The 11760-nt window shown below is 38.9% G+C and overlaps 1 protein-coding gene across 1 annotated transcript; it reads left to right on the forward strand.

The window, feature by feature from the left end:
* The first annotated feature begins 4353 nt into the window (after window positions 1-4353).
* On the forward strand, window positions 4354-10816 carry and2 (actinodin2). The gene is made up of 6 exons (XM_039814844.1): window positions 4354-4571; window positions 5098-5189; window positions 7387-7431; window positions 8089-8243; window positions 8803-9696; window positions 9922-10816. Exons 2-6 carry the CDS (start codon window positions 5117-5119, stop codon window positions 10321-10323), a joined length of 1569 nt encoding a protein of 522 aa, XP_039670778.1. The 5' UTR covers window positions 4354-4571; window positions 5098-5116; the 3' UTR covers window positions 10324-10816.
* The last annotated feature ends 944 nt before the right edge of the window (window positions 10817-11760 follow it).

Genomic DNA, 11760 nt, shown 5'->3' on the forward strand with positions numbered 1-11760 from the left:
CTCCAATACTGCAGCCAATAAAAAAATAAGACATGGTAACTTAAGGAGAAGAGCTTTATAAACAGAAACCAATACTTACCGCTAAAAAATGAAAGAGACAGGACAGTTTTTGCAATAAAATGTAAGCTATCCGCCTATAGATTACATCACCACTGTCAAAAAGAAAGACATCCTTAAAAAAAGACCAGCCTATTGTAGTTTCTGCATTGCAGCATAAAGTATTTTTCATTCTCAGTTTGTCAGTAAGATATATATATTTGAAAAGTGTTTACTGTATAATGAGAGACTCCCTCAATAGCAGTACCAATGAGAATTTTGATCTGAAGGTCAATAATATTTCTTGTTTTGGGCAACAGCATAATGGGTTTTTATTATTATTCAGCATCAAGTTGGAGACTGATATGAGGCTTCTGAAGAGCACAAAATGCAAACTGCAGGTTTTTAACAGCTCGCTGTACAGAATCAGCACAACAAAGAACTGTGCTGTCAGCATAGACATGTCCAACAGTTATGTACATGACAATGGTTTTAATAACACTCAAAAACTCTTGATTGTGCATTTACCAGTAGTACACACAAAGTACTATCTGATGGGAATTTGTAAAATGAAGTACAGGCTCAAGGATCACAGCCAATTAACGTTTAATGGCAGAAAATAATCAACTTTATTACAATTGCTTTAGAAAGTCATAAACAGGAGATAGCTCTGGCAAAGCGAGGCTTTGATTAGCCTGTCCAAACACGGCACAATATTACTTTCAATCTGTAAAAAGAACAGAAATAATAAGCTACTCTCTGCAGAATGAAATGCCAATTGTGGAGCGCTTTAAGAAGATTAGTTATTAAAAATGCCTAATTCTGGGTGTGCAGGACAATGTAGAGATTAGACAAGATTATGTTATAATTTATATAATTTATATTACATTATTGAGACTAAGAGTCTACAGCCATGCTAGTGTCTGTGAGGCTGTACTCAGGCAAAGCGGTGCTTTGAGCTTAAACCTACATTGTGTAAGTTTTTGAGTTGATTATTAGCAAAAACCCCATTGTTCTTTCACAAATATGTGCTCATTCATGTGTAATTACTTCCACCAACTAATCAAAGTATTTTCGTAAACGTAGAATCTGCCATTCAGAATCATTCAGAATACATACGAGCGATTCACTCGAATGACAGCAGCCATGTAGCGCCTCCATCTGTGAAATACATTAGCCAAAGAGGGACATACTTCCGCATTTACACCTATTGACACCGTGACAAATGCAAGGGGGAGATTACTTGCCAGGGAAGCGAAAAAGAGAATTAAAACGACAACGCGACAGGCAAAGCAACAAGACCAAAGTTTATATTGGAATGGCTAGAACAGCTGTGTGTAAACGATGGAGAGAGCTAATTTCGGGTTCGGCCACCATAGGAGGAAGGGCTAGAAAGTATTCAGTTGGTTGTCATATACAATTTCACCGCTAGATGGGAGAAATTCTTACACAATGTAGCTTTAACGTTAACTTTGCATGCTAGCATGCTCCCAATGACAATGATGACGTGATATGTTTACCATGTTCACTATCTTAATTTAGCATTAACATGCTAACATTCGCTAATTAGCTTTAGCCAAAAAGTACAGCTGTGGCTAATACAAACAATATGGCAACAGAAATGACAAACAACAAAGGAAAATGTTCTGTTATTTTGACAATCGAGTCAATATTTGTGAACTCAACATTCACTCAAAGCCACAAACCCCAGATTTACTTTAAGTCTTCAGTTTGTGAATACATTGAAACACTGGTCTAATGACATTGAATGTGAAATCTGAAATGTCTGACATTTTGAAACTACTAGCCTACATGAACTTTATTTGATTTAAGCAGTGATAGCTCTGAGCCATTAAATTAAACTGAGCACAGCATGCATTACAGTATTTTGTCTTTCTTTCTTACATCGGAAATACCAATACAATCTGTTTAAACGTATTTTTTTCTTGTTCAATCAAATATTTATTCCTCTTTTAACACTCACCTTTTAATTATTAATAATCACAGAATGATCCCTTGCTGATTTATTTCTATGTGACATGTAACTTGAACCAAACTAAGGTAACATAAAAGCATTTGACAGACATCGTAATTTTTTACAAGGGTCTGTGTTTTTAATGAGCTTTTCTTTCACAAGTGGTATGCGCTTTATGGGTTTTTAGCCTGAATTTTTGTTAAGTTGTGAATTGTCCATGCACATAAAGAGACAGACATCTCTCCTGATGGCTGTTCTGCTTTAAGCTGAAGAAGACAGTCATTTGTCTCCTTCTGTGACAGCCCCAGTTACTTTGAAATGTGTAAATTGCAGGGATCATAGCCAAGGCTGAGGCATCATCAGTCATGCAAGAGGGAGGGACACAGTCCTAGGGGACACACTGTACGGCAGTAAAAAGACAGCATTTAGGAACTGAGTGGAAGATGATGCTTAAGGCAGAATACTTTGATTTAGTTTTGTTATTGATTTAATATCGACAATAGGACTCAAAATATGTTGATATCTAACTTTAGCTGAAGCTGCTCTGCCATTTATTGTATACATATAGGCCCATTACTGTATAGCCTACTGTTTTAATGATTCCCAGGAGGTATGGTCAAAGGCTCAACTAATTTGAAATATATATATATATATATATATATATATATATATATATATATATATAGATAAGGGTTGAAATAGATAACTAAAAATAATGATTTAACAGTTGAAATGGTAGATAAAAGTAATGGATAAATAATGAAATAGCTTTAAGCAATGAATAAATAGTTGAAATAGTCAGCTAAAGTAATGGATAAATGGTTAAAAGAGTTAGCCTATATAAAAGTAATGATAAATGGTTATGATAAATGGTTTATATATGTTAGCTAAAAGTTTGGGATACATTTTCTTTAAATAGTTAACATTAGCTAAAAGTTCTGAATAAATTGTTTAAATATGTTAGCTTAAAGTTATGATAAATGGTTGAAATATGTTAGCTAAAAGTTATGAATAAATGGTTGAAATACTATAGCCAAAGGATATGGATAATGTTTGAAATAGTTAACGTTAGCTAAAAGTTATTGATAAATGGTTGAAATGGGTTTGCTGAAAGTTTGTTAGTGTATGTTTTTTTTCAAAGAATGCCTGTTGGGTTGTTTCACATTGTTCAGCTAATGTTTTCTAGTTTCCATAGCTCCCATATACAGTATATTCCACTGACACAGGCCGTAGGCTGTACAGGCTACGTGGCACAATCCTAACATCAGGAGCCTGTACAAAACAAACAGTAGTGTTGGCATGCTGGTCCTAATGTCTCTGCACATACAGCTGCAGCTGCAGCAGCAGCAGCTTCATTAGTGGTCTACCTCTGCTAATGACTCCAGCTTCCTCCATGTTGTTAAATAAAAACATGTATGTGCAAGAAAAGCAACTTTTTTGGGAGTGAGGAAAAGAATGCTTGTTTTCACACTGACATGGCTAAATGTTTGAAAACGTGAAACTATCTTTTTAAAATTTAGGTCTATTGGTCTGGCCAATGAAAATATAAAACAACAACACTTGTAGTGCATTTTCCCCCCTCCAATATAAGTCATTAGCTCCTAAATAAAACAGCTGAGTAACTGTATTCAAGCCAGCATCACGTTTGGAACAGAAAGACTGGTGCAACTTCTGCACTTCTGTAGCATTGCACCACTGAAATGAAATGAGTCACGTACCTGTCATCCTGGACAATATTGCTCACACATATCTCAATACACTGATGCAACACAGTAGTTATTTCAGAAATAGTTTTTTTTTTATTCTTTGCAATCAATTTTTACAGAGAGATTGTTCTTATGGAGATGAAGCACGAACAAAAACAAGATGTTTATCTGACTGAGTAGAGGAGGTTCTTGTTATGTACTTCTTGTTATTTACCGCTAGATTCTATTTAATATTTTTTTTTTCTTCTTGTGTATCATCAGGACTACCTCTTGCTCTACTGTTTCCACTGAAAGTTTTATCAGCACCACCTCTGTGATAGCCTCAGGCAATTCTTTATCTGCTCTCCTCTAACAGACGCTTCAAGCTGTGTGGATTTAACAGCTTACAGTTTTTAGGTTCGCGCCCACTGAGCTGTACTGTATATAAATTTAGAATCTCAAAATCATCTAGTGGCTTAGATACAATGTCACCTTGCACGTTGACCCCAAATTCCAAACCTGTGAGGAAAAAAACTCGCCGTTAAATGGCACCTTGTTAATGTTGCTCCACTGAAAGCAGTTGTGCTGCTTACTTCTCCTAATTACAGGACCCCAATTGGTTGGACGGATGGCAGTGCAGGAGCCAATCCTGGAGCGCCTACCAGCATGCTGGAGCCATATGACATGCCTTTTTGTCTTTAATGATCAAGGGGGCTCCTTTAAAATGATTCCCTGTCTGTCGGTCCCATAGGTAGAGGTTTTAGACAGCTCAGATACAGTGCAGCAAGCCCCCCCCCCCCCTCAAGAAGCTCTATCCAGAGAGGCGCTGGATCCAGAGGTGATCACAGGAGGCCAGAACTTCAGCATTTTTGCAGGTAAGGATTGATGCATGTTGCTAAAATGTATATATTTGTAGTGTATTGAGCCACAGCGATTGTCTGCAACTTCACTGTTGTTGCATGAAAAGTGAGAAAGTCCTCAAATGTGTGAAACTGTAGAAGACAATCTCCCTTTTTGAGCACAGTGGCTGTAATTAACAGACACAAGAACATTTCAAGCTCTTGGCTGTTTAATTGTTCAGTTGAGTCGCTTTATTTGATATTCTAATATTCATAACTAAAGTCTTATTTTGCTCAGTAATCCTTGAAAAAGCTTTATTACAGCATGTCCCCAATCCTCTCTATTGTCTTGGCATCAGCCAGTTACATTAAAGCTTTCCGAGTGCTTTGTATTCTCATTTCAATATCTAACACAAGACACAGAAATCAATCCAAGTCTAGTTGCATTGTAATATTACTGTATCATGCCAGAGAGTCATACTTTATTAAATATCTTAAAAAAATACACAAAAAACAATTATCAACATTATCAGTGAATATTGTTTCTGTCTTTTTACCTCAGGAAGAACATAAAACAGAAAATGTCACGCGTTGGACGACCATCGACTTCCCTGATCCACACAGGATTCCTGTTAGCTATTGTTTTACTACCAGGTGAGACTTGATTTACACATTTGAACTGATTTAAAATTTATCTTTGACTTTATCTGATAATCTAAAGCAGGGGTCTTCAACAATGTTTAAGCCAAGGACCCCTTAACTGAGAGAGAGACGGATAAGGGACCCCCCTACTACATATATTGTATAAAATGAAGTTGCATATTAAACTGGGCCTAGAATAATGTGTAGGGCCTAAAGCCTTTATACATACCTTTTTTTTTGCATAGATTACTTAAAACATACATGTAGCATGGTGAATCTGTGGATGCTATCTTAGTGATTACCTTACCTATGGGCCAGTAAGCCTATCATCAGTGGGGTTTTATATTTGCTAATAATATGTGGGATTCATGTTAAGACTTTTCAATTTTTGAAAAAACTTAACAATAATTTAGAGGCCCCCTGCACTGACTCTGAGGACCCCCAAGGGGTCCCGGACCCCCTGTTGAAGATCCCTGATCTAAAGATTTAGTTAGCAGACAGAAGGAAATGTACTCAAATGAAATGGTAGTTGTTCCTCTTAACATTTATAACTGCACATGCAAAGATGTAGTCACATCACTGAAGATACTGAGGTCTTTTGGGGAATTAAACTGACCTCATATTCTACATTGATACTTGGATGTTTTTTTAATTCTGAAATTTTACAACAAGTATCTTTAAAATTGACAGTTTTTAGGCAGACAATACAATGAATTAACAATGAAGTTTGTTGCATTTAGAGTTGCAAGTGAGTCAGTGAGGCAACTTTGAAACACCATTTAGATCAGTGGTTCCAAACCTTTCTGGTTTTAGTGTCTACAGGTTATGCTTTTCATTTCACAGTCCAAAGCGTGATGTTTCCTTCTCAGATTGTTTCATTTGAAGGATTTTTAGAGGCCTGAGGAGGTAAAAGTACTCAGTAGTTTACAAAAATGTTATTTTCTGTAACTAGTTTTATTTTCTTTCTAATCTATTTAATCATCTTCATTCCTTTGGGCGAGGCATATGTTGAATATGTGTGTGTTTTTGGCAGAGATGGAATGTAACCAAATACATTTACTCAAGTAATACAAAATTGAGGTACTTATACTCCACTTTAGTGCTTCCATATTATGTGACTCGTTGTACTTTTTACTCCACTACATTTATCTGATTTAGTTGCTCTGCTGAGTGAGATTTCAAATAGAAAACATATGATGACTTTATAAAATATGACACGCACATAAATTACCCAATAGTTAAACAGTATAATGTAGTTAAAGAAGGCTCCACTTTGACCAACTACAACTACATTAAAATACTTTCACATTAACGCATCAGGAACAATATATAAGACAATATACAAAAATATATATCACATGTGTTGTTTGTCTGCATAACAATTACTTTTACTTTTTGATTAAGTATATTCTACTGATAACACTATGTACTTTTATTTAAGAAAGATTTTCAATACAATACTATTTACTTTTAATGTAGTACTTTTACACCACTGTAGTGCTACTTTTACATAAGTAAAAATACTGTGTACTTCTTCCTCACTTTGGGCTTATGACCTCGATATTTCTAAAATCCTGTTCACGTCCCTGAGCACTGGGACATTAATCTATGGCACAGAATTACACCATTACCCTCATCTCTTCAATATTAAAATCAAATGCAGTGTTGGTGTGAAAGGCAGCCTGTACATCTTTTTAGAGTCATACAAAGACATGTATCCCTGCTCCTCTGGGATATTTTCCACATTAATAAATTAGGAGGACTGTAAGTTTCTGCTATAATCAGCTGACTTGGCTTGTTTTCTCGTAGTCGTTAACTTCTGAAGGAAACAACCGGTGGAACAGAAGACACTCCACATGTGGAAACAGGGATGTAAACGGACAACTCCCCTCCCACCTTCCACTTTTACAGTGTATTGAAAATTGGTTTGTGTGAGGGCCCACTCTTTGTAGTTTTACAGGTTAACTTTAAGGAGGCCCCCATTAGTTGCACAAGCTCCACAAGTCTGGCTCAAAGCCTAATAGAGCGTCTGCAGGAGGAGGAGGGGCTGCCTGTGTCGGGGCGCCAGAGCCCCATCACCTGCCGTCTTTCACCCAGGGGCTTACTAGCAAGTCAGCGTTTTCCTGATGTTTAGGGAAAGCTCAACATCTGGTCCCAGTCAGCTAACATCCCTACTGCTGCTAATGTGGTTGCTGCTTGTGTTTTACAGAGTTTCTGGGGGCCGTTCCAGTGGAGAAGTACAGGGAGGGGCAAGGTAAGGACCTGTGGCGTGGCATGTGGGACACGTTGGCTGTTATAGTCACTGAAGTCACAAATTAATTGGGGAGTGGACATTAAAAACTTAACAGAAAATAAGTTGGCCATAATTTTCATAATCGATTAATCATTTTAATAACAGGAGCATCAAACAAATAATGTGATATCTATTCTATTCAAATCAAAATATCAAGGAACATCTTGTTCAATGTTGAACTACTCTTTTATTAATTTCATATTTAAATATTTAATTATAGGATGTTGCTACTCATGTGTGTATTTTGAAACACTATTCATTTTCACTGTAAGCTGGTTAGTTTATTGACTTAAATATCACAATACAAACATATAAAATGATTACATGATTAAATAAAAACACTATCTAACACAATTTCCCATACAATACAATGCATATAAATTAAAGTATGTAACTTAAGTTAGACTTTTGTGTGTGCCTGTAAATAGTAAATAATAGAAATAGTGAAAATAGATCATTGTGAGTCTGAGGACATAAAAATACAAATCTTTTATGCTCAACAGATAAAAAAAAAAAATACAGTATCTGTTTTATCTTACTACGTCATTTGTAATTCTGGCTTCAGCACACCTAATTTAGTTCACTCTCTCCCCCATGTCTCCCCTTTAATGCCTGCAGTGTCTGATGATGTGAACGCTGAGGCCATGGAGAGCCTGAAGACGCTGGTTCGCAACAGAAGGAATGCCCCCTACTTGGCTGTGCCCCAGTTCAAACGCCTGCCGGACTTTTGGGGATGGTACAAGTACTTCATGGACAGCCACAACCAGGAGGGAGTGAGTGGAGTTTGTCTCACATTAATAATTTAGTTTCTCCCAGTGAGGATTATGAAACAGTGCTTGTTTTTCCTTATAACCTGTTTGCGTTTTACATTTTAAGAAAGACTGATTTAAACAGCTTTTGACCATGATTATATAAAAGTATTGATATGCCCTAAGCAGCGTCTGATGGCCGCCCACCAAGAATCAGGTTTTGTTCTGCGGTTTCTGTCTCTTAAAAGGAAGTTTTTCCTCGCCAAGGTTGCACCAAATGCTTGTTCTGGGGTTGTTGATCTGCTGATCAAATAAAATTGAATTGAATTATTATACTAAGTTACTCTTCAATGCAGGTCGTGTATTCTTCTCATGCATGCAAGCTCTGTGGTTTAACAAGAGTCAAGCTGTATGGATGAGTAACAAGACAGTGAGCTGAAAAAGAACCAAGGACTTGTGTGAAAGTGTTGATCTATCAAGGGCTATCTTCAAATTATTTGTTTTTTATTTTAGTTTTAATCTCAATGGCATGTAAATCATGGAATCAGAGAAGATTTATTAATGGTGTCGCCCAATATTTCAGGTTGAGGATCTGGATCGTCTGTATATGGCCTACCTGCAGAACAAGCACAGGTCAGAGGAGGGCCCAACTTTCAACCACTACCTTAAGCACCTCAGTGAAATCTACAAGTCTTGTGCCGATTCTGATGATCCAGAGTGCATCTCTGAGTCTACCAGCAAGCCAAAGGCTGCACTGGTTATGCCCGCACCCATCAAGTCTGCTGCCGTCAGGATGTGCAATCCTTACCTCGACCCCTACTGCCTCTTCCCCCTCGTCCCCAAGGCTGCCCCACAGCCTGAGCCAGCTCCAGCCAAGGTGCCAGCCCCCATCCTCACCCCCATGTTGCCCATGCCCCTGAAGAGCCCCACTGGCTTCTACTACTACGCCCCCGTCTTGGAGCCCTTCCTGAGCGCTGAGCAGAGGTCTGAGCTGCTGAGGATCTGCAACTCTGAAGATGTGGAGTGTCTGCAGTATCACCTGAGGGCAGCTTATGGCTACCGCCCAGCACCTGGCCCAGCCCCATCCTACGCCGCCCTCAAATGTGACCCCAAAGACCCCTACTGCATGCCCCCCCTGGTCCACAAAGCCCCCACTGGCTTCTACCACCTGCTCTACCCCAGCTGTGACCCAGCAGTCGATCCTCTGTGTCTGACCAATGCTGCTGCTTCTGCTCCCCCCGCTGCAGAGGGGTCCCCTAAAGAGCAACACTGCAACCCTCTCTTTGACGGTGGCTGCAACCCCCTGACTGCCACCAAGCTGTCCGGCCTCACCAAGCCCGTACTGGAGTACGCCCCCAAGGATGAGCCCGCACCTCCTGCTGCTCCTCTGGCCTGTGACCCTCGCTATGACCCATTCTGCATACTGGCAGCCGCCGCTGCCCTGCGTAGGCCCGCTCCGCAGATCCCCGAGCACCAGGTCTGAATTTGAAGTCCTGCTACTAGGATAGAATAGTTAAATGTTTTGACTAATCTAGTGTATTCTTGCTTGTTGAATGGTTCAATTAACTGTCTATTCCTTTTCATTTGGTTTATTAAATGATGTAGTTAAAAGAAATGGGTGTTGCATAATGCTTTTACTTGCTATCTATGATCTGCTTTGCATCTGTTTTGAACCAAAAACACAAATCAATCAATCAACCAGGTCCGCTACAAGCTTGGAATCCACGGCAAGACCAAAGAGGGCTACGACTGCTATGTGCACTATGACAAAGACTGCACCCCGGTGAAGTCTGGCTCCGAGGCCAAGGCCGACATCATGGCTCCAGCCAAGCCCTTCTGCCATCCGTTCGACCCCAACTGCGGAAAGTTTGCTTCACCCTCCGGCGTCGAGGGTCCGAAGCCAGACAAGGATGGCATAATCCTGCCTGACCCAGACTGCGACCCTGAATACGACTACAACTGCCGCCTGCGTCGGCCCAAGCCCGCCACTGTTGCTGATGAGCCCGCAGCTGCTGAGGATAAAGCTGCTGATGAGCCTGCCAAGGAGGTTGCTGTCCAACGCTTCGAAGACTTCCTCAGGGGCGTCATGAGCCAGCACAAGTAGATTTCAGAAATAACAACAGAATCAACACCTACTAAATAATCTACCTAGCAGAATTGAAACTCACTCTGTAGTCCCTAATCGTTATGGACTTCATGGACCACAAGCTTTCACAATAATATCAAGTCCATCCAAAACTATAAAATAAATCAGAAAATATTGCAGCTGTTAAATAGTGAATCTGAAGGTATCCTAGTTTTGGTCTGTTTTTACAAATGTGGAACAACTGAAGAGGGCCGAGCAACATAGAACATGTTAAACGTGTGTATTAAATACTTCATGTGTGTATGTTTGTAGAAAAGAGTCGTATGTATAGATGTGTAGACAGATTAGGGGTAGTTTGAATTTGTGTTACCGGGTAAGAATTTCTCTCTGTTGTACATTCTCTGTTTCCATTTGAGTTACCCTATTTAATGTTGTTTTTCACATTTTTTTGTAACTCTAAACTCATAATGCTTCATCTGTTTAGTTTTAATAAAGATCTAAATAAAAAAGATGACAAAAAATGTCTGAGTTTTCTTTCTGGAGGTTTAATTATCCTGTTATGTCTGAATTATCCGCACACTGAGGTCACAAGCAGATTACAGATAAAAGTATAAAACCTCAAGATGATAGCAGCAAAAACACCACTGCTTAAGTATCCAACAAATATTCTGAATGTTTTTCACCATTTCAGAGGGAGCCTGCTCTGCACACAGCATTTCATCACATCAGTCTGCAGATGTTTCAACATGCAGAACGTAGTTGAGCCTCAGTGTGCCAGCTGGCACCACTTTATGTCCCGCCATTTTAAAAATAGCCCATTGTTGCTACAGCTGCACATTTTATATTCACACATAATCTCCAAAATATGTGTTTTGAATAATTGTACATCACACTACAAGAATAACACACTACAGATATGCACGTTGCTCTGTGAGGCTTCAATCAGGCACGGCGGTGCTTTATTATACTTTCTAATGTTAGCATGCTAACATGCTAATAATGACAATGCTAATATGCTGATGCTAACAATTTTCAACATCTTAGTTCAGCATGTTAGCATGCTAACATTTGCTAATTGGCACTAAATACAAAGTACAGCTGAGGCTGATAGTAATGTCGTCAGTTTTGCAGGTATTTGGTCATAAAGCAAATACCTGGGCTGCTAGCATGGCTAAAAACTAAACAGCAACTTGTGTTTCGAGAAACAATGTTCCAATTGTCCTCACTTGTCTAAAATATTAATAGTAGAAATTCAGAAACAAGGACACACTCGAACAACATGATGAAATAATCCTGAACGGTGTTGTCGCCTGACTTTGCTATCCTTAATTAAAAGCAAGTGTTATCCCTATAAATGTAATCCAGATTTTTGTCCCCAGATTGGAGGTGAGTCCTGCTATGTGACTGTATGTATGTAACTGTGTGCATCATGTAGTTTTGTCATTTGTCTTAGTT

The sequence above is a fragment of the Perca fluviatilis genome, chromosome 11 (genome assembly GCF_010015445.1).
Source record: "Perca fluviatilis chromosome 11, GENO_Pfluv_1.0, whole genome shotgun sequence".
NCBI lineage: Eukaryota > Metazoa > Chordata > Actinopteri > Perciformes > Percidae > Perca > Perca fluviatilis.

Bases quoted from the DNA above. Each gene is read 5' to 3' on its own strand.
- and2 (XM_039814844.1), top strand. From the start codon at position 5,117: ATGTCACGCGTTGGACGACCATCGACTTCCCTGATCCACACAGGATTC. The intron at 5,190-7,386 runs GTGAGACTTGAT...TGTGTTTTACAG, and splicing joins AGCTATTGTTTTACTACCAG to AGTTTCTGGGGGCCGTTCCA. The intron at 9,697-9,921 runs GTCTGAATTTGA...TCAATCAACCAG, and splicing joins CGCAGATCCCCGAGCACCAG to GTCCGCTACAAGCTTGGAAT.